The sequence below is a fragment of the Chenopodium album genome, chromosome 12 (genome assembly GCF_948465745.1).
Source record: "Chenopodium album chromosome 12, dcCheAlbu1.1, whole genome shotgun sequence".
Taxonomy (NCBI): domain Eukaryota; kingdom Viridiplantae; phylum Streptophyta; class Magnoliopsida; order Caryophyllales; family Amaranthaceae; genus Chenopodium; species Chenopodium album.
Window position 1 is genome coordinate 52300559 of NC_137845.1, and position 23464 is coordinate 52324022.

Below are 23464 nucleotides of genomic sequence, written 5' to 3' on the forward strand. Positions count from 1 at the left end.
CTACCACTTTGGTCTTATGAATTAAATACAGTATGATCAAATACAGTATGTTGTTGTGCATACCCCACATTATTATCTACAAAGGTACGTACACTTGAAAAGTACTACGAGTAACAATCAGCTCAGTTTTCCAGGAATCTAATCTCTTAAGACAGTCAGAAACCTAAAGATCTCCTGAAACCTGAGGTTGTCAACTTTTGAAACCAAAAAACTACTTGGTGGCGTCAATTTGCAACTGTGACCCTTTTGAAACATGGTAATTGGTAAGTGCAGTTAGCCAACTTAAGACAACACTACGACCAAGCTGCAACGTAAATAAGCCACCCCATATCAAGAAATGGGTACAGACTAGCAGGCGCAGCAGCAATGCTTCGGAAACTAGACCTTCGGAAACGCTAGAGCATCAAAAGTTTTAATTATCTGGTCATATCTACCAGACCGAACTCATGACTTGCTAGCGGACCATCATCAGACCCCTGAGACTACAGGTGAATACACAACTCTGAAGGATGGAAATGATTTGGCCCAATTAGCACGACTGGCAAGTGGCCATTGAATTGATAGGAGAAACTTGATGTACCATTCCTACTCCTAATTATACCAACTAGTAGCCCTTAAAATTGACAGAAAATTAAAAGGAAACTGGGGCTTCAAGTCAGCAATACTCAGTTATCTATTGCCCCTGAGTCGGGCAGTTTGTTTCATTTCATAACAACACATCTTAGTTGAGTTAATCTGCATATGGGCTGCCACATTTTTTTTGGTCCATCAAATATCAGAGAAAAGCTTGCAAGAAATTTCTAAACCAAGCTCAAAAGTCGAAGCAAAGCAGGTGTTAATGGATGAAAATAATAATAATAAAAAAAAAAAAAAATTAATTTATTTTTTTCCCCAAATTTCATTCTACTCCCAATTCCCATCTCCACTCAACCATTCTAATCACTTACCCTCTCCACACAACCTGTGTGCAAATATATTAGACAGGTAATGACTGCCAGGACAATAAACACCGGTTCTCACAATTTGTTTCCGAACTTTTGCCTTCATGTGTCTTCATTTACTAATGTAGCCAGTTCAAATAAATTTTCATAATGACCATTGAACAGAGAATTATTCAAGTGATTCTCGATCATTTCAATACAGATACCAGATACAATTATAGCCCAACAATGAATATCCTTATCACCTCTCACATGGATACAAAATTTAAGGTTCACAATGTCAAAATGAGCCCACTCAACTCTTTTCTTCATGGCATAGCCACAGCCCACAATGTATAGCTCAACTCAAATATATCATTAAAATGTCTATAGTAATATTAATGCAGCTAGATAGAGGTTTATCAGGCATTCTTGTCTAACTCAAAAAAGATTTATGTGCTGATTTTATTGCAACTGAAGATAGCGGACAGCAGAAAATGAAACTATTTTAAGTTCTGCCAAAAACAATGAGATTAATGTTCCAAAATCCAAAGTAATCACTCAAGCTGGTTCAACAAGATGGATGCAATAAAGACGGATTTTATATTCAAACATGCATGATGGATACCAACAAGAAGAAACAAGGAGCTACACAAAATCATAAACCCTATATTGGATTATCAATTTCTCTTTCATGGTAAGTTTCTGCAATAACCTGCATACAGTACATAAGATAATAACACTTGGTAATACGTAACCAATCTTGACATCAAAATCCACCTATTCTTAGTGATTTAAAGCAGCCCTGCACATCAAACAACCTCACGACATAAACGTCACATAAGCAGCAGAGAAGGGGAAAAGGTAAATCATAAACTATCTGTTATAATTTCCAGCATATTCTTAATTCTGATGAATGATGTTTTAAGCAATTATAGATTTGAAGGTAGTAATCCCGGGTCAGTAGTTCCTTCATCCGTGACAAATTGTTGGTACAAGACCGGAGAGAAGAGGCACTCTTTAGGAAGAATATTGAATGGTGACAAGCAAGTAGGTCAGAGAAAGACATGGGGAGGGGGGTATGGGAGGGGAGAGAGAGAGAGAGAGAGAGGGCACTGACCTAGAATTTTTGGTTATAGTAAGTGCAAAACTCATTTTTCACCAAATTTTCGTTTGTAATATTCAGCAACCACTGCAAGAGATTAAGGATGAAAACCGTGACCGATAGCAATATAGCATACAGTTGGAAATATAACTCTGGAATTTCTAAACATAATACTCAGTGATTCTGGTTCTGTTCTAATAATCTACCGCAACATTTCACAGAAATTACAAAAGAGCGTGAAGCATTACAATTGATAGCAGAACTAGATAGATGAGAATCATGAGTAGAATATTAGATACTCCGTACTCAAAGAAAGAAATGACAAGGTCCAAGGTGAACTTTAATAACTAGCAATAAGATTCATGAAGGAATAAAGAAGCAAAAGAACTAACTAACTCGCTCAGCTTCACGTTAAAATAGCATACTGTGAATTATAATGCATTACAAGTTATGGAAGCAGCACAAAGAGTTACCCAACAGCATAACTACTCATTCTCTACTCGCTTCTTCCTTAACGTTCATGCAAAAACCTACTACTAAACCAAAAACATATAAGATCAAAAAGAAGAGCATACCTTTTAAAAGGAAAGTAAAAAAGATAACCACCACTTATATTCAAGTAACGCACAAGAACCATCAAAAAGGTAATTCTTTCTAACAATGTTCTTCAAGCAATTCCTCCCAACCACTACTACTTCTAATATATTTATCAGTTATGTGGAATGCTTCATTTTGTGCTACTCGCCTAGCATAGTTTTCCATTGAGATAAGACCCTTTTTCAGTCTCCGGTAATAAATTATCTCCCAAGGCCATAGTCGGGAAGAACCAAAGTAACCTCCAACATCAAGGTGCTGTTCATTCTCTTCTGGATGTTTCAAACCATAGCGTTTCATAACCCTGGACAATTCTTCTGCAGATATGCTTAAACGGCTGCCAACATGAGATTTAGGTGAAGCTTCCAGATCTGAGATATCATTAATTGGTTCCAAAGATTTAGTCGTTTCTACATTGGCATTTTCAAATTCTTCGATTTCTTTTAGCTCTGCAGCTGACATGTTTACAGCAGCATATTCACCGTCACCCTTCTCAAGCAAAGATGAGCTAGGATACTCGAGGTCACATAATACATGAGGGACAGTGGAGTCACTATCAGCATCAGTAAGTACTTTGTTCAGCTTCATGCCATCTATCATCTTTTCAGAAGTAGAAATGCATTTACTTCCTAGAGGCACATCTGCTTGTGAAGGTTCATGCTGAGGTTCTAACCACTGACTCTCCTCAAGCATTGCCTCCTGAATGTCCTGATATTGTGGAATCTGATCATCTTCCCCAAAACCATTCAAGCTTTCCTCTGTATGCTTTGTAGAAGTCATAATATCTGAGTTAGGTTCGGATTCCTTCCTCTCTATTGGAACATCCATGATTTGATAACTTGTGAGATTATCCATACATCCACTCAAACTTCTCTCTGCTTTGTTAACAATGGACAGGTTTTCCTCACATATTTCAGGTTTGTCATGTTGCCTGACTTCGGTATGCGCGTCCCTGGACAGAGGACTAGGTCCACCTTCAGAATATGCATTCAAATTAACCTCTGCCTTGTTTGGAGAGGAGAGTAAAGACCGACCAATAGAGATAGACAGGGAAGAGGATGGTGATCTTGACCTTGACCTAGACTTGATCTTAACACTTCTAGACCTGGATCTATGCAATCTTGAATTGGACCTGGATCTGCGCCATTTTGAATTAGACCTGGATCTTCCTGATCTTGAATTGGACCTGGATCTGCGCGATCTTGAATGAGACCTGGATCTGCGCGATCTTGAATAGGACCTGGATCTAGGAGAGGGGGAATGTGATCTAGGTGATCCATTTTTTAAATGAGAGCTCAAACCCCCCAAAGGCTTTGACGGTCTTGAATATCTGCCCAACTCAGGAGATGCACAATCAGAATGAAGATGAGACAAAGCAGACACCCTCTTTTTCTTATCATCATGCGACTCTACAATTTGATCATCACTCTCCCTTTGTCTATCTCTATTATAATTCTTTCTCTTATCCCACCCACATTCATTTTCTACTGAAGAGTGTTTAATTCCATCCTTTTCTGAATGAGATATTTCCCCGTGAATATCAGGTTGTCTTGCAGATTTCGAATTCCGACGACAAGACTGCAATCGTCCCCCAGATCTAATCTCTTCCCTTTCAACTTCATTCTTAGTTTTTACATCATGCCTATGATATGGGTGGTACGTGCTCTTCTCTTGCAAAGCCTCTTTTGATGAACAATCACGCATCTTGTGACCAACAGCTCCACATTTAAAACAAGTTTGCTGGCCTCTTTTTCTATCAGGATGTACCCTCCTGTTCTTGTCTGGTGATGTCCTTACTGAATGTGAACCAACAAAATGTTCCAAACCACGATTCTCATATTCTTCACCTCTTTCATCAACACGACCAGGGTCATATCGATCAAATCCCCTCTGTGCATCATAAATAGTATCATTTCGAAGATTATCAAGTTGCTCTCCCCACCTTCCATCATCTATATGATTGGGTTTAATTACAACACGACCACCTTCTTCCAAAACTACTTCCCTTTTATCATAATTTATACGTCCTGCATCATTAAGATTAAACCTGTGCCTATCATCATGTATCTCAGGAGACTTGTGCCTTTCTCGACCTTTATCAGGTTGTTTTTTGTCACTCATTAAGTAATCTCTACGACCAACAAAATCATCACCCCGGTCAGAATGTATTCCATATCGCACATCATGGGATCTGGCAGCTCTTTGCAATGGCTTAGGCTGTTTATTTGACCACGAAAGATATACAGACTCACCACAAATCTTCCTGCCCCTCAGAGTCCTTAAAGCCTGCTCAGCATCCCCACGGAAGTCATACACTGCAAACCCATATCCATCTTTCAGTTGCACAGTGCACCGGCCAAAGCTCTTGAAAATACGTTCCAACTGATCCTTGCGCATTCGAGGCGACAGATTAGCAAGATGCAAAGACATCTGCAATAAAAATAAAAGAAAAGGAAAACAAAGAGCAATAACAATTAGTTTAAATTTCTCTACAGTCAATGGTAGAACATCACTTGAAAAATTCTCAATGCTAATTTGCATCACCATTCTAACGTAGTTGCAAACTTCCAGATGTTATATATAGTGAGTGAGATAGAAATTACATGCAAAGGTGAACAGAAAAGAGTGGCAGTCCTTGTCCCCAACATCATCCCAATCTAACAACTCAGTTTAGGCTGCTATAAGTTATCTTCTCTAAAGCAACCAAAAGTATCAAATAGAGTGTGTATGGTTGTCACATAACAGAAATACTGAAACCACAACCAATAAAACTGCAATCATCCAAATGAATGATTATGTTTTGGCTTCATTATTAGTCTTTAGAAAGAAAAAAAAAAAACATACCCCTGCAACCAATCAACAAACAGGCTCTAATTCGGTTTTCATTATGAAGTCTCAATATAACACTCCTACAATCTATTCATAAAGAAAATACACATACACACAAAGAAAACAAACCATATTCATAAAGTAGAGTAAGTTTGGAGCAAATGTTTTGGCTAATCCACACAAATAATTATGAGAATGCTTAGTCCCCGGATTTTCCATCTGAAGGCCAAGGGATGGAATTCAATTCTTTTGCTCTAACTCAAACCAAACATTGGCACATTGCTACTGAAATTCCAAGTTGTTTCATAAAATCAAACTATGAATGAAAAGCAGTCCAGTAAGTAATCACTGGCTAGAGATTGTTTGACTATTCTTAGTCCACCGACTTCCTATGTCACTTGGACTATTCATTTCATCTCAAGCGCCCATGTCAAATTCTAGACACACCCACATTGGAATGACAACTTGAACTTCAATTTGAGCTAAAATCATGAGCCACATAAAATAGCCGAGCCAAACACTTGAACACATACACAAGTCAGACACAAGTACCCGAGTCCAAGTAACATAGCCAACCCACATCTCATGCCAAGGAAAGGACATTCAGTTCTTTTCCTCAAAATACAATCAAACATTGCTACTGACATTCTAAACTACTCCGAATTTCACAAATCACAAAAACAACCCCTTTAATCACTGGTTTGAGCAATTCCCCAACATACCCTATTTAAGAAATACCACCTCCAAAATTAAACTAGCTGTTTGTTAACTCAACTACAAAACATGTTCAAATTTGCCATAATCTTAACAACCCTTTCACGTAAATACTAATTAAGCATTCCTTAATCATTTGACATAATATTAACAAGACAAAGATTACCCAAAAAACAAACCAGGCATCAGCATAAAATTACCCAGAAAAATAAACACAAAATTAATCTTAAACCCATATTATTTTAGAGTCAATAATCTAGCAACATGAAATAAATAAGAAAAAACATATAAAATCCCAACAACACCAACAATATAAAATCATAAAGTAAGATAATAGACAATCATTACGAAAATCTATTGGCAAAAATTAATAAAAGCCACAAAATTTGTCCTTTTTATAAGGGAAAAATGAAGAAAATAAAAGGAAGTGAAGGAAACCTTGTAATAGTGATTTGCAGGTGATGATAGGTAACAATATTGTGAGATTTTGGGTTATCGAAAAAGAAGCACACAGGTATTTTCTCTCTCTTCAAATTGCAATTTTGGGGGGACTTGAAGCGTCGATGAGGTTTATAGCGCCTGAAAATAAATACGGAGACTGGAGTGGCGTATTGTGTATCTTAATTAAAACCTTAACATCGAAGTAAATCTATATGCTAATTTTTTAAAAAATAAAATAAAATAAAATCTTTATGCTACGGAGTACTGCTGACACGTGGATTGTTAGGGTCTAGTCAACTTTGGATTTAGTACAATTTCACTCCGGGTCGAGGATGGGTTCAGTCCAGTTGATTTCGAGTTTCGAGTCAATTTCGAATCATTGTTTTCAGGTCGATTTCGAGTCATGGATCGGATTATTCATAGAGTTGGGCATCATACCGTGCTGGACCGTCACGGATCGGGCCTCACCATGCCAGGAGATGGCTCGTGCCGGGCCTAGATGATGGCGGGTCATGCCGTGCCGGGCCACCAAATGGCACACCCCAGCCCACGTGCCTAGTGGGCCGGGTCATACCGGGCCGCAGGCCAGCCCATTATTTTTATTATTAATTAACTAATTTTAATATTTATAATAATTTTATTTTTATTATTTATAGTTCTATATATTTTTATGGCTCTTTTTATTATTTTAATTTTTATAATATTTCTTTTTATTGTTTTTATTTTCATTATTTATAGTTTTTTTTAATTATTTTTATTATTATGGGTCGTGCTTGCTAGCCAAAAGTTCGTGGCGCCCACGGGCTCGTGCTGGGTACGTGCCGAATTTTTATTATTTTGTTCACTGCACGGCCCACCCCTCGTTCCTCGTGCGTGTCGGGGGTCAAGATTGGTTAATTTTATTTTTATTTTTTTTTTTTGAAAAAATTTGCTAGTTACTCTACTGCTTTTGCTCTTGCTGTATATCAATATTTTCATTTTCTATTTGTTGTGATGTACTACTTTTAAACAACTATTTTTGTTTTGTTTTTTCTACACAACTTTCTTTTGTTTATGAAAAACATTGTATTATGTATCATACAATGAAATTAAGTTCATTAAGAAAAAATCAATCATGATTTTAATTGACAATCAAAATCATTGCGGCACAAAGTTGTTAAAAAAAGTACGAAGTATCTTGTTTCAAAAATATTACAGTCACTAGTATCATAAAAACCAATGTAACATGCCAAAAACTTGATCATTTACTTCCAATACATGATTGTCAAAAATAAATAAAATAAATAAATAAAATTCCAATAAATCAATTGCTTCCGGTTTGTAGGACTACTCATCAGGTACTACTCTTATTCCATCTAATTTTATTACTCTTATTCCATCTAATTTATTAATCATGTTAAGCTACGGTTATTAAAGGTTTATCAAAGGTTATTATTTTTAACTAATCCTTTTTTTTTTTTCTTTTTTTTTTTTTTTTTTTTTTTTTTTTTTTTTTTTTTTATGTATTAGATCCCAAGAGGCGTGGGAGTGCTATTTGATGATGGTGGCAATGTTCTACAAACTGGAAGCAATTGATTTATTGGAATTTTATTTATTTATTTTATTTATTTATTTTGATAATCATGTATTGGAAGTAAATGATCAAGTTTTTGGCATGTTACGTTGGTTTTAATGATGCTAGTGATTGTAATATTTTTGAAACAAGATACTTCGTACTTTTTTTAACAACTTTGTGCTGCAATGATTTTAATTGTCAATTAAAATCATGATTTATTTTTTCTTAATCAACTTAATTTCATTATATGATACGTAATACAACCGAACGATTTTCGTAGAAATTGCTTATTTATAAATTAATTCCCTAAGTATGTCGGTTTAAAAACTTATTCCCACGATATTGTCCATGTAGGATAGGTACAAGGTTCGGTTTTTTTTTTTTTTAAATTTCTCGTTCATCAAAGAACTGCTAACGATGATAGCGGTTCTTTTATATAAAACTGCTAACACCATTAGCGGTTCTTAGACAAGGACCGCAAATGGCAGTAGCGGTTTATACCTGTTTAAATCATCCTGGTCACTTAGGGGTTCCTTTACTGTTTCTACTTTGTTGTGTACATCATCCTTCTCTTGTGAAATAGACATGCTATTAAGTTTTCCGAGCTTCTCTACACAACCCTTTGCGTTGGATTCTTGATCCATCTCTACTGCAGCCCAACATCTTCATTAATTCTTAATTGCCGACCTGCTCCTACTTTCTCTCCACCCTCAAACCATGTTCTCCTACTCACTACTCAGAGTTGTTTCTCCATTCTGCTTGAGTTTTTCCCCATTAATTGCTACATACTCCATTTATAGATTCTTCACATTTGGTTTTCATATTAAGGTAGTCGTCTGAGGTGTTATGCATTACCGACTAATAACAAAAATAAATCAAATGTGATTAATTCAATGCAGAGGAATTGTTAGAAAGAAGATCAGGAGAAGAAAATAGAGAGAGAGAGAGATATTCTGATTGCTTGAGAGAAAATGGTTACAGCATCACTGCCTTTATACATGAACTAAGGAGCTGAGCTCAGCTAGCTGGGCAGGAATTTAATACATTCATGCACCCTAAATAACAGAAAGCTGAAGGACAAAATAGAATAACAGAATGACAGCTCATTGAATAGCTAAATATCCAATTATTTGGTGTGCTATCCTTAATACCGAGTCATTAACACTATTAAGAGGCACCTCCAAATTCACTTTAATACCATCAAAAAGGGCACAAAGGCTCGAGTACTCCCTTGTCTAAGAACTGCTAATTGCATTTGCGGTTCTTATCTAAGAACCGCTAATGGTTAGCAGTTCTAAAGGATGAACCGGAAATTTAAAAAGAATAATAATAAAAAATACACAAACCTTGTACCTATCCTACGTGGACAATACCGTGGGAATAAGTTTTTAAACCGACGCAATTAGGGAATTAATTTATAAATTTGCAATTTCTACGGAAATCGTTCTAATACAACCAATATGTTTTTCATATAAACAAAATAAAGTTGCGTAAAAAAAAAACAAAAGTAGTTGTTTAAAAATAGTACATCACAACAAATAGAAAATGAAAATATTGATATACAACAAGAGCAAGAACAAGAGCAGTAGAGTAACCAGCAAATTTTTTCAAAAACAATAAAAATAAAATTAACTAGAAATTATATTAAAAAAATTAAATAACATGTTATAATAGGTTAAACAAGTAAATGGGGTAATAAAAGAAGACCCACATTAAAGTTTAGATTATACAATAACTAAGTTAAAACCCGTGCGATGCACGGTTTATATAAAACCTATTTTTAATTTGTACATTTTAAAAATAAATCTCTATTATACATGAATATAAATAAGAATTACATACATTTTGTGATTTAAATTTTTTTTCATTTTCATCAAAATTATGATATAGTATATGTTCAATGTAGAAAGTCATTGATTAGTGTGGTATTTAAAATTGTTTCAATTTCCTACGATAAATTGATAGATTTTAGTTGTAAATGTAGAAACTTCTAATATTTAAATTTCAAAAATGTTAAATACAAGTATGATAGCTCTACAAAAAAAAAAAAAAAAAAAAAAAAAAAAAAAAAAAAAAACAGCATTGCATTTAGGCGGGAAATTTTTTATTAAGAGAGCGGCACGTGGGTAGTGGTGACATCAGCATCTTCTGTTTTAGTAATAGTTAATAGATAACTCATAGTTGGGATTAATATGAGAAGACTTCTCATAATTTGGATTATTCATGTGAATTTTTCCTAGTTTTTAAGGAATAGTTACTATATTTTTAGATTCTCTAATATTTGTATCATTAATTTCTTTATTAAAAAAAAAAAACTAAAGACAACAAGAATATGACACGTGTCATTGATGATGTGTCTTTTAGTATATAATAACTACTGACTGATGATTATTGATTGATTATACTTTATTTATACTCTATTTATACAAAATTATAATAAACAAAATTATATATACTCTATTTATAGATAAAAATATTGATGAAGGTTGGTAATTTTTTTTAAAAAAAATAATAATAAATTAGCCGTTAAAATATAACGGTTATCAAAATTGTACCGTTACAAATGCATGAACAAATTCAGCTAAGAAAACATTACCAAGTGTCTAACAATAATTGGTGCATATTGATGATTTAAAAAAAAAAAAATAATAATTCCCTTATCTCTCTCCACGTGTCACCCACCCACACATTCCCACCCAAAAGTTGGCTCTTCAGCCGATGCTCTTTCATCCTCCATCTCTAAAGGATTCACCTTCATCCTCTTTAATTGAGGATCCTTATGAAAACTTCCACAACAATCTTCATCCTCTAAATTCACCAAAACTATATTGAGGATGAGGATTGTAGTCCCCATTGTAGGTGTTCTAATTAAGGACCTATATTTCTTTTTTGGCAAATAAAAATTGAGGATCTATTTGCCTATTTCTATTCTAAGTTTGTACTATTTAAGAATATTCTCCACTTTTGGTGAGTTGTCATTACTTTTTTTTACTAATAATAACTTTTTACATCAAATCGCAAGACTTTCTCTCTCCCTCTCTTCAATTATTCTTAACCACTATTTTTTTTCTCTCTAACCCCACATGTACTTATATACTTCCACCAATTTTCTTAATATCCGTGAAAAAACCCAAATGGATTCTTAATAAAGAGACAGAGGGAGTAAATAGAAATATTTTCAATGGAAGTTTGTAATATGGTTATATTGTATTTGAAATGCAAACTATATATGGGGCTATATGTGCAAAATTATTACTCTCTTTGTATTTTATTACTTGCTCAACTTTCCTTTTGCGACCATATTTAATTACTTGTTTCATTTTCTATTTCGAAAACCTTTCACAATATTTTACTATTTTTTTCTCTCATAGTGGACCCAACAACCATCATATTTTAATACTCCCTCCGTATTTTATTACATGCTCCATTTCTCCATGCACGAAGTTTTATGAAGAATAGTACTCCGTATAAAGTAATAAAATAAGATGGAAGTGGAGTTGGTTGAGGAATAAAAATTCTAAAATAGCAAAACTAAGTATAAGCGGGGTGGAGAGAGAATATGAGAAATATTAAAATATGATATGAGGGGACTATTAATGGAAAGGAAAATAGTAAAAATATTATTAAAAGTCCAAAAAAGGAAATGGAGCACAAAGAAAGTGGGGCAAGTAATAAAATACGGGCAAAAGGAAAGTGAAGCAATTAATAAAATATGGAGATAGTATTTCTATATTCTCTGTCCACCCAACTATCATACTCCCTCCTTTTTTTTTTTTTTTTTTTTTATTTGCATCACTTTGGATTGCACAAACTTTCAGAAGAGTAATATAATATTGTGAGTGGGTGAATAAATTATTATAGTAAAAGTAAGATGGGGACTATGAAAGAGAAAGTATGTGAGAAAGGATAGATATTTTTATTATTTTAGTGAGGACCATGGAAGAGAGAGAAATGATAAAATAAGTTTTGGGGTTTAAAGTAAGAGAGAGAAATGATAAAATATAGTATAAAGTTACCAAAAATAGAAGTGATGCATTTAAAATAAATACCTCAAAAAGGAAAGTGATGCAACATAAAAAAAAAACGGAAGGAGTACTTTATTCTTCCATCAACCTTACTTCCTTGCAGAGGGATTTCTATATATACTATGTATTAAAAGACGTTTTGAATCAAGTCCATAGCCACGTGGCACTCTGTTGGCGTTTCGAATCAAGTCCACATGGCACTCTCCTGACTCTCTTTATTGGCTATATCCATATCATTACACATTAAAAACTCTAGAAACATGAATTCATATAAAACTAGTTATTGACCCGGGCCCCGCATCATCATAAATTCATAAGTTTGAACAAATTAATTTAAAGGAGTTAATGTTGAATAATATTAATAGCTAAATAAAAATATAATAAGAGGTTAATATGAAAAGGTTTTCAATTAAATTAAACACTATTTTATAGCATTAAAGTTAGTCCAATGAAGAGTTTTTAATTTGTTAAAAATACTAAATATTAATACAATTCAATATGGTGAGAGAAGAGGGATGGTACATAGGATGACATTGTAGTGCACATTTGGCATAAGGGTGACACATGTCGTTATTAGCATGTTGTCCCCATAAGTTTTAATAATATTATAGATTTGAACGCTTGATCTCAAGATTAATGATATGTCTATTTTATATAGTATTTTACCCCCATCCCTTGGTCATAATTAGTAGTGTTTTTGGCTCTTTAGAGCCACTTTTATTACTAATATGTGTTTTCTAGTGTTTTCGTAGTTTTGGTTGAGTTTTGTAGGGAATTGCACCTTTGGAGCATTTTCCCGGGATTTTATGGAGCAACTACGAGCATTGGAGGAGCACGACCATCTTTCATAGCCCAAGATCGGTTAGAGTAATCAAGCCGGTGAATAAGGGCTCGACTTGTGTGAAGACGAGGCATTTGGACCGAATGATTTAAGCCCCAAATTTGGTTTGGGCCAAGTTACGAGCCCAAACGAGGAGTCCAAGCGGCCCAAAGGTGTCCGCCCGATGGTCCGCCCGATAGCGCGCCCGATCGGGCAAAGAAGACTTATATCGCATCAGCCCTTCGTCCGATCAAAAAGGCGCGCCCGATCGGGCGGTGCCTCGCCCGATTGGGCGCGTGTTTCTGGAGGACGTTTTAAGCGTCGTTTAATTTGTTTTAACTTAGGATTTTCTAGCTTAGTATAAATACGCTTTTGTTAAGCGAATTTAGGGGGGAATTCTTTTCTCCCTTCCCTTACTCTCTCTTTTCTCTCTCTAACTTTTTTTCTTTCTCTCTTCTCTTAAACTCTTAGTATTATTTTCTCTCTCCACAACTCTTGTTCCTTTTAACTTTGGTAACGATTTCTTCTCTTTTAATCTCAGTTATTTATTTTATTTCTTTACTCTATCATGACTACTTTTATTGCTTCGTTTAGTTTAGATTTAATTATGTCCGAGTAGTTTAATTCTAGGGTTTATGGGGATCCATAATTAATATGAAGGGATAATTTGTTATTGTTGATTATTGATATTGCATGATAATTTCTTATTGAATTGTTTTAATTCTTTACAATTAGATTATGAATCGAGCAGATGTGATTTGATTGTAAAAGTATAGCAATATTGAATTGATGAATCGAGCAGATGTTAATTTAATATTAAAGGCTATTTTCAATAGGAACTTAGATCTAGTAAATTGCGAGAGCCTGTTAGATCTATGTTGATTAATAAATTGCGAGAGCCTGTTAATCATGTTATTTGTGCAATGTTGATTATTGATTGTTATGTTTTATCCCGGAATATTAATTATTGGTGAACCTGTGATCCTAGGCCTTCTTATTATTGTTTTCTCCCTGAACTTGATCTCCGTAGTTTAATTCCTTTTTACAATAACAAAATTGGTTACCTTAATAATTTAGATTATATTAATTAATTAGGAATAGAAAGACCAGTTTCCCTGTGGATTCGACCCTACTTCCCTATCTACTGTAGTTAGAGGACTTAGGTATTACTTTTGATTAGGGGATACGACTTTACCCTGTCAATTAACTAATTAAAACTTAGCCATTGAACTATAAATTAATATGTGTCTTTAATAGCAAAAAGAAATTAATATATGACAACATAACATACACAATTATTATTATTATTATAATACAAGTTTTGAATCATGAATATATTCACAGCTATTGTAATACATTATGACCCGGGGCATTGCCCTAAACCCAAAAACTAATGTAATCATAGAAATGAGACACCTAAAATTGAATATGTGTTTATGCGGGAGCATCCTTGAAATCTACGGATTGTTTGGCTACATGATTCGTTTAGTGGCATTTATAGCTCAATCTACTTTTTGGATAAATTCTCTACGTTATGACGTGACTGAGGTGAATAAAAGTGATCCTTGTGTCTTATTATTACAATTGATGGTTGAAGATCAAACATGTAATCAAGGATGGAAAAAAAAGAAGGGAAATTCTCAATAATAATACCCTTTTTTTTTTTTACTTTCTCAATAGTAATCCCTAATTTTTCATTTTATAAAAAATTACCTACTAATTTTTAATTAGTCATCAAACATGACATTACTAGTAAAATAAAGTTAATTTACAATAATCATGGTTAAGTGGGGATATATGGGTTAAATTGCTGACCATGGTTAAAATGGATTATAACGTAGAAGCACATATTTCTTTATCATCTGTTGCCACCAAACTTAATTACACCATCCAACTATCAAACACCATGCATATATAGTGTTCACCTTTTCCCTTCCTAAAAAATACGTTGAAAAGTTATACAGATTTAACTGTTCACCTAATCATCTTTTTTAGTGAATCAGTTTATAGAGAATATGGTGTTCACCTATGTTTTTTTTAGTGAATTCGGTTTTTTTTTTTTTTTTTTTAATACTTGAGAAGTTTATTAAGATATAGCTTAACTATGGTAATTAACCTAGGTTAGGATCATTTAATAAAAAATCCCCATCCATTTAACATGGATTTAACCTTTTTTAACTTAGTAATGTCATATTTAATGACTAATTAGTAATTAAGGATTATTTTTTATTGTATAAAAAACCGGGGATTACCGTTGAGAAAGTAAAAGAGTAGGGGATTACCATTGGTAATTTCTCAAAAAAGAAAGGCTTGTACTTGATAAAAAATGGCTAACTCAAATTAAATCAATGATGAGTGACATTTATGGCACTCATTTGGTCCCTTTTTGGATGAATTTTATTTCATTTTATCTCCCTTTTCTTTAGTTTTCCTTAATTTTATTCTAGTTTTCTTCATTTCATGCTTTTTGTAGTTAGTTTCTCTATTTTATGCATTTTCTAGTTTACTTGCTATTTTTCCCTTTTACTTGCCTTTTATCCTTTGATTGTAGGTTGTGATGATTGATTGTCCAAGGATTCCCGAGCTTTCTCTCCATGGTCTTCCATTGATTTTCATGCCCAAAACTTGTGCAAGAAGTTTCAAGTCAAAGGGGGATCCAAGGAGCATGCTTCAAGGCCTTGTTTATGCTCTTTTCATGGCTTATATTCTTCAAGAAATTCAAGAAAGTTCCTGCCTACCTTGTCCTCCATCACCATCATCTAGGATGTGTGCACCGTATGAGCTAGGACGAAGAAGAAGAGAAGGAAGCAGCAGCGATGTGCGGGCGCACTCGAGAAGTGTGCAGCCGCACATCTGTCGCGTGCGGCCGCACGCCAGGTGCGTGCGGGCGCACCTTTCTGGGTGTGTTCCCGTGCGCGCCACTCTCTCTCCTCCAAGCGCCCGCACCGGCGTGGGTCTATTTTTGGACGTCAATCCCAACTTCCTCTTTGTATTGATAGTTATTTCTTTCCTTTTAGAGAGAGAGAATTAGATCTTTATTGGGGAGAATTAGATTAGATTAGATTTTAGAGAGAGAAAAACACTAGTTCTTAGCATTTTTAGAGAGAGAAAATGTGGGTTTGATGATTGATGATTGAAGATTGCTACATTTGATTTGATTTCTATCAAGTTTGTAAGGATTCTTTACTCTTTAATGCAATTTAATGTTTGATTTCATTAGTATTGTTGTTTGATTTGGTTAATTGATAGTTTGATTGATTTTGATTGAATTTGTTGGCTTCAATTTGATTTCAATTGATGAATTTGGGAATGATGATTAGTTTAGCTTTGATTTTGATGTTCTTCATGGATTGTGAGTAGTTTATTTGCTAGGGTAGTGGTGAAGCATGTATTGATAATGAATTGAGATTAATTTGGGGAAAATTGATTGAGTTGATAATGTGATTAAATTGGTTGATTGATTTTGTGCATGTGTGTGCTTGATTAGGCTTGATCACCCTTGTTATTCACACTAGATTGCATTGTGAGTTCACATTGATACGGACCATTGATTTGTGGCTTACATTTACTCGATTGAGATATCTTGTGATGTTTTTCTAGCTAGTGTTTGATGTAGTTGACGCTAATTAGACCTCTAGAAGAATAGCTTGATGTACTCTCTTGGTTGCAATTTCGGTTTTCCCTCACATTGCTTGACTTGATTGGTTGAATCCCCAAGTTGATTGAACTTCATTGTTGATGCATGTGGATCCATTCCCCTAGTGCCTTTGCATTTGATTAGTATTTTTTTTTGCATTGCCTAGCTTAGCTCTAGTTTCTACCATAAACCCCTACTAGACTTCGGAATAGCTTGACTTAGGCATTGTGCATTCGACCTCCATTCCTTTGGGTTCGACCTTGACTTACCACTACACTTTATAGGGGTTAGTTGAGTTACAAATTTTGTTTGATTGGGTGGGGTGGTAGCCCAACGACCTACCGTTCTTCATCCCATCAATCAACCATATCATTCTTAACTACAAAGAATTTTCAAGGGATTCAAATTTGAGATGAAATTAGAGTCAGAGAGCTTTCCAATGATAGGTCACATGCCCAATTTGAGTGAGAAATGAAGAAGTTATGAGCGTTTGAAGTCGAGCTATCCAGGCATAATCGTCGGAGTGACCGTTCCAACCGTTGGAGTGACTGCTATACCCTTTGGAGCACCCGCTCCACCTTTTTAGCAAGCTCGCTCCATCCAGAATTGGGATTTTTGGCAGAAGTTTTGGAGCGACCGCTTTGTTCGAGCGGAGCGATCACTGCTCCAACCCTCTAGAGAGACTGCTCTTTAGCCCCTGTTTCGTAGCGGCTTTGTTCTTTCTTTTTGTTTTTCTTAGCTTGCTTTTAATCTTGGCCTTAAATTTGTAATCTAAGGGATGCAATTCAAGAACTCAAAGTTTTTTTATTTATTTATTTATTTTTTTTTTTAAATTTTTTTGTAAAGCCTTTGAATAGGGCTAAGCTTGCTTTTGGGAACAACTTTTGCTTAATTTTGAAATCAATGAGATTTGCTCTCTCCTTAATCTTGGCATGGTGATTATTTGCTTTATTTGTGATTGCTACTTTATAATCTTTGTGGTTACATCCTAATCCTAGCCATACTTGGTGTTGGTTTTGATTAAGAACCCCTATTTCATAGATCTTGTTATTTTTGAGATAGATTTATCTTGTGTTGTTGCTTTGAAATTGTTGTTAGTTGATTTTTCCTTATTTTCTTGGTTGTTTCATATCACGTGTAATCATAGAAAAGTGACAAAGGGAATACTCCATACGAAGTACTCATTATCTCTACAGCTAGGAAAAGTGTAGATCAATATTATATGAAGAACCAATCCTCATTAGATTCAATAATAGTTTTGAATCGGAAATCTGATATGAAAATTTCGGATATCAATTTATTTATTGCTGCAAAAATGCAAACAAGTTAATGATAACCAAATATATTACTTTTAAATTTACTTAACACTTGAAGCTTCTAAAATTACTCATGATTACCAAAAACACCAAACCACTTATTTGTAAGTTGGAAATGAACTTACCTAGTTTGCGATACTACTGAGACCTATTTAGGGTACGTAGTTTTATAAATTCACCCCCTCTGTATTTTATACCCATTCTCAATTATGGATGACTAATTGATCAAGATGTAACAAGAAAAATCTTTTTTTTTTCCACCTTAATGTTATTAGATTATTGTTTAGCTTCTAAAAACAAGTAACAAATAATTTTATGGCTCGATAATTATTCTTAACACAAATTATATTACTACGCTACGTAATCCTATTAGCTAATCGATACACATATACATGAAAAGATGGCACTCGCCTGGCAACTAGAGGCATGCCATGACCAAGTATGACATGCAAAATACAAAACGGGCATGAGGTAGGCATGAAATGTTGATGTGTGTGACGGGTATGAGCCATTTTTATTTGGAAGAAGCATATAGCACAACATGATAAAGATCAATAACATTTGGTTCAAGCACGTAAACATAACATGGTGTCTGATAGGCCGACCTTTGGAAATTTTTCAACTTGCACAACATGTAGCTCATGACTGGGCCATGGGCTTGGCCTATCTAATCCCAAAGAACGTGGGTTTGGCATGAGGTATGGCCTGACACAGACTGCAACCATTAAACTCCCTTCGTTTTTTTAAAAGCTACAATCTTTTACAATTTAATAATGTCTTTACCCATTAATGTCCCTACACTTTATTATTTTATCCATTCTCAATCCTCCAATGGTCTCTACTCCCTCTCACACCACTTTACTTTTCAATAAAATAATAACCTTATATATCCCAGTAACATCTTATTTTATTAAACCTCTTAAAACTCCGCACGATCCCATCTCTAGCTTTTAAAAAAAACAGAGGAAGTACATGATAATTTATTGTGAGGTTGCCCCAGTTTCTCAAGATGGCAAATACGTAAATAATGGCAACTTTTTAAATATTTTATTATTTTCTTACCGAGTCATCTTTTTCCTCCTCCTTCCATTTTCATCATTCCTTCTTCAACCTTTTGAATCATCCATGGAAGATGAGCCCCGTCACCATAACCAACACCATTCCCTCTACCACCAATACAACAACAAACCCCAACCATAACACCACACCGCCGAAATTAATGAAAAACCCTAAGAAAAATATATAAATTAAGGGTATGATTAACCCCAAATGGAAGGTTTTTGCCATTGTTTGAAATTGTTCCCTCCATTGTTGAAGAAATATTCGATTTCCATTGTTGTAAACTGCTCAAAGTTCATGGTTGAGGAAAGAGGAGTTGAGAGTAGTGAGTTGTTCTTTTTTTTATTTTTTTATTTTTTTATTTTTTATTTTTACCAAAAAGACCAAAATGCCCTTTTGAGAAACATACAATGTTTCTTATGTTGAAAAACTTGTAGTTTTTCATTTATTGTACAATGAAATATTGACACAAGGAAAGAGATTTTTAGCAATGTTGTTGATGTATTGCACATTGTTTTGCTTGCTTGTTTGAACGCCTTCATCCCATAAGTGGGGCGGCTACATGAACCAACACGATAATTTCCCAGAAGGTCACCCATCCTAGGTTTATTCTCAATTCTTGTGGTTGTGGCTGATGTATGTTGATGTATTGCTGTGCACTAAATAGTTGCGGTAACGATGAGATACAACAAGGGGCTAGTCCAAAGATCAATAATGTTTATGGTTACATAAAGATACAAAAGAGGAGAGGCCATACTTGACGCTTTGCTTAGAATCCAAATGATTGCATTCCTTAATTTCCTGATCAATGTATGTACTTATATTATTAATTATACATATGAAGACTTTAGGTTATAGTTTTATCATCTAACATGACAAACAATTAATTAAAGCTAAACGAAAAAGTAGAGAAACATCAAAACCACGACGTACCAAAACCACTAGGTTCATTTTAAATAATAATATTCAGTACTATGTGATGCATGAACATTAACTATATGATTAAACATTGGCTATTAAATAAAGTTGGCAGCCAAATTATATGAATGTTGGATGTTTGGTACCAAACAAATGAGCTGATACTCTCTGTGCTGCACATTGATCATGACATTCTTATATTGTTATGCAATTATCATAAATTATGGAGATGATCACAATCGTCATCCAAGTGGTGCTCAATTTTCCATGAATTAGTTTGTTGAATTACTTAAGGCCGATTTATCAATTAATAATCGAGAGTGGCAGCTGGTGATTGTCACGGTAAAACTTACATATGTCAATAATTTTTTTTAAAGTTATTGAATATTTATCGCACTATAAAAATATGACTATTTCGTTATTTCTCGTGTTTGAAAGTCACTGTCCACGTCTTCACTCTCTCTATTTTCTCTCTTTCCACTTCCATATATAAAAAAAATATGTTCGATAGTTTACAACTCAATATACGAAGTATTTTGTAAGGTCAGTGCTCCATTTTTATGATTAGAAAATCATCCACGGTAAAACTAATTAACTAATGCACGCAATGATCAACCAACAATCATGTTTAATGAAGCGGATGAATGACAATTATTCGATACAATGACTTCTTTATAGCACATCATCATTGACTATGAAACCTAAATATAATCAATCTTTTTCCTCGATTATTCATTTGGATTATTATATTGAAGCAAATAATTTATAATTGAAACTTTCAATCAGATAATTAATTTTAGTAAAAAGAGTTAAACTACATAATTAAAGTCATGGTAAAACTTTCATATGTCAATAAAATTATTAAGTCACTTTCCCAAATCATTCTCCACTGTTTGAAAGTTTCTATCTTTCATCCCCCTCTGTAAGTAATGTTTTATACAGGTTAAAAGTGGTTCCTAAGTTAAACTAATTCAATGTTTTTTTTGGTGCATATTACTAATGCGAGGATAAAACTTTGAAAGTGGAGCAAATACATAGACTTTTTCATCGATACAATGACTTGTTTATATCATATCCTCATCGATAATTGAATCCTATTCAATAATGTATCTTTAGTTTATAATTTGTACATTCGATCAAATAATTATTAATTCAATTCTAATACAAAGTAGAAAATAGTAACGAATTTAAAAAGTCACGCTATTACTTACATATGTCAATAATTTTAAAAAGTTTACTTTTCCGTTCTTTCACCATGTTTAGAAGTTACCGTCCCACGTCCCCGCTCTCCTTTCCTCTTCTTCTTTCCACTTCCATTATAAAAAAAAACCCCAAACCTCCCAATATCTTCCTCCTCTCCACTGTCACCGTCAAAACCCTAGAAATTCAAATTATCCAAAAATTCGCAGATAATTAATTCCAATCAACACTGAAGAAGTGAAAATTGAAGAACCCTAACAATTCGATAAGTTCTGGATTCTTCATGGCCATTGTTCAATCGATTAAGATCCGGGAGGTATGGTCTGATAATCTTGAATCTGAGTTTTTGTTGATTCGATCTTTGATCGACGATTACTCCTTCGTTGCCATGGATACGGAGTTTCCCGGCGTACTTTTCCGGCAATTCGGCAGCGAATCTCGGCCGAAGTACACTTCTCCGGGGAAACACTACTCTCTGTTGAAGCAGAACGTCGATGCTTTGAAGATCATTCAGTTGGGGTTAACTTTGGTGGATTCCAAAGGAAATCTGCCCAATCTCGGAAACCCTAAGATCGGCTACATCTGGCAGTTTAATTTTAAGGATTTCGATGTAATGACGGATAATCAGTCGCCGGATTCCGTCGAGTTGTTGAGGAATCACGGCATCGATTTCGCTATGAATTTGAAATCTGGAGTTGATTCAGTGAAATTCGCTGAGTTGATGATGTCGTCTGGTTTGGTATGCAACGATAATTCTATCACTTGGCTGACATTTCACTGTGCTTACGATTTCGGTTATCTGGTTAAAGTGTTAACTCAGTCGCAATTGCCGAGTGAGCTCAGTGTGTTTGTTAAGCTGGTGCGGATTTTCTTTGGGGGGAGAGTGTTTGATGTCAAGTACATGATCAGGTTCTGTGATGGGTTGTATGGTGGGTTGGATCGTGTTGCGAAGGCATTGGAGGTGAAGCGAATGGTCGGGCAGTCGCATCAAGCCGGTTCCGATAGCTTGCTCACATGGGTTGTCTTTGAGAGGATTCGAGAGATTTTCTTTAAGAAGCCTGGCAGCATTGACGATTATGCTGGAATGTTGTATGGGTTAGAGACTTCTTAGCAAATTCTCTTCTTTGATCATGCTCTAATGTAAATTAATGCCTTTGGATATGTCGTCATTGATGATAGTTTCAAGAATATAGTATAGTCCAGTTTAAATTTAATCTGGCTTCATTTCTTCTTTAATTTTTGTTTTTTTTTAAAAAATTCTTTAGCTTATTTTTTCTTGCTTATGCTTTTATATTCTCTTTACCTTATTTACGTTGCTCCAACGATTCCTGAGAGAAATATTGAGACTAGAGCTAAATGTGATATTTGTGGTTTTCGCAGACGTGAGGAAGTCGAAACTGCTTTATGAACTTCTAATGGAAATTGGGGATTTTGGAGGTAAAAATACTGAGTGCTTTTAGATGCAGTATTAGTGATATTCAAGTTTTGGGACTATATTGTGTAGTAATTTAGCTTGTCAGGGAGCTTGGGTGTTTTATTGATTGAATAGGATTGGAAGTGTACAAATTTGTGTATTTAAAAAAGAAAATTGGGCAAATTATGGACATATAAATGGGTCTATCTTGGTTTCTGTTTCAAAGGTGATGGAATAATGGTGGAACTTGGAACAAGGAGTTATCTTAGCTACTTATCTCTTGTGTCTATTTTTAACAGTCGAACATTGGAAAATTGTGTAAATCACTTTAGTTCCACTAATTTTCCTCTTTAGATGAGCTAAACAACAAAAAATGTGTAAATCACTTTACAATAATTTTCAGCTTTTTAGAGATTTAGACAACCAAATTAGTGAAGGTATTTTTGAAATTTGATGTTATTATTGTTACTTGTCTAGAGTTTTCCATCCAGTTATTCATGTCGAGAAAGAGGAAAGGGAGCTGGTCTATTTGTTTTTGTTTAATCTCTGATTTATGATCAGTTAATTTGGAGCAATGGTATTTGGTGTTCCAGATTGTTATCCCTTCCCTCAAGAGTTATATCTATATCTATGATAGGGTGAGATTTTGAAGAGTTGGATATAGCTGGAAGTCTGGAAGTTTGAGCTTAGCTTTAAGAAGTCTCTCCGTCGGGTTGAGAGAAGTTTATCGAGAATGTCTCCAATGGGTATAGTTTGACATGTTAGCTGAAAGGACTCTTGTCTTTATCAACTTGCATATCTTTGCTTTGGAGTTTGGACTGTCTAATTCTTTTAGATTGTGGGATGCTTGAGATAGTAATAGGTCTTGGAGCCTATGCATAGGGCAGGAGAATCATTGGTACATTTCCTTGACTGAA

General features: G+C 34.5%; 1 protein-coding gene and 1 pseudogene across 3 annotated transcripts; one reads left to right on the forward strand and one right to left on the reverse strand.

Moving 5' to 3' along the window:
* Positions 1-79: 79 nt before the first annotated feature.
* Positions 80-6747, reverse strand: LOC145570609 (uncharacterized). 3 transcript variants are annotated; one of them, XR_014096531.1, is made up of 4 exons: positions 6601-6747; positions 2601-5049; positions 2041-2112; positions 80-1725 (listed from the first exon to the last, which is right to left on the reverse strand). XR_014096531.1 is itself a non-coding variant. In XM_081629738.1 (2 exons), exon 2 carries the CDS (start codon positions 5047-5049, stop codon positions 2680-2682), a length of 2370 nt encoding a protein of 789 aa, XP_081485864.1. In that variant the 5' UTR covers positions 6601-6747; the 3' UTR covers positions 2152-2679. The 3 variants fall into 3 exon arrangements, 1 of the variants encoding a protein (XP_081485864.1); XR_014096530.1 differs by having other exon boundaries at positions 80-2112; XM_081629738.1 differs by lacking the exons at positions 80-1725; positions 2041-2112 and having other exon boundaries at positions 2152-5049.
* Positions 6748-21238: 14491 nt separating this feature from the next.
* Positions 21239-22369, forward strand: LOC145572592 (putative CCR4-associated factor 1 homolog 11 pseudogene; annotated as a pseudogene).
* The last annotated feature ends 1095 nt before the right edge of the window (positions 22370-23464 follow it).

Coding starts and splice junctions, on each gene's coding strand:
- LOC145570609 (XM_081629738.1), bottom strand. CDS start 5,049: ATGTCTTTGCATCTTGCTAATCTGTCGCCTCGAATGCGCAAGGATCAG.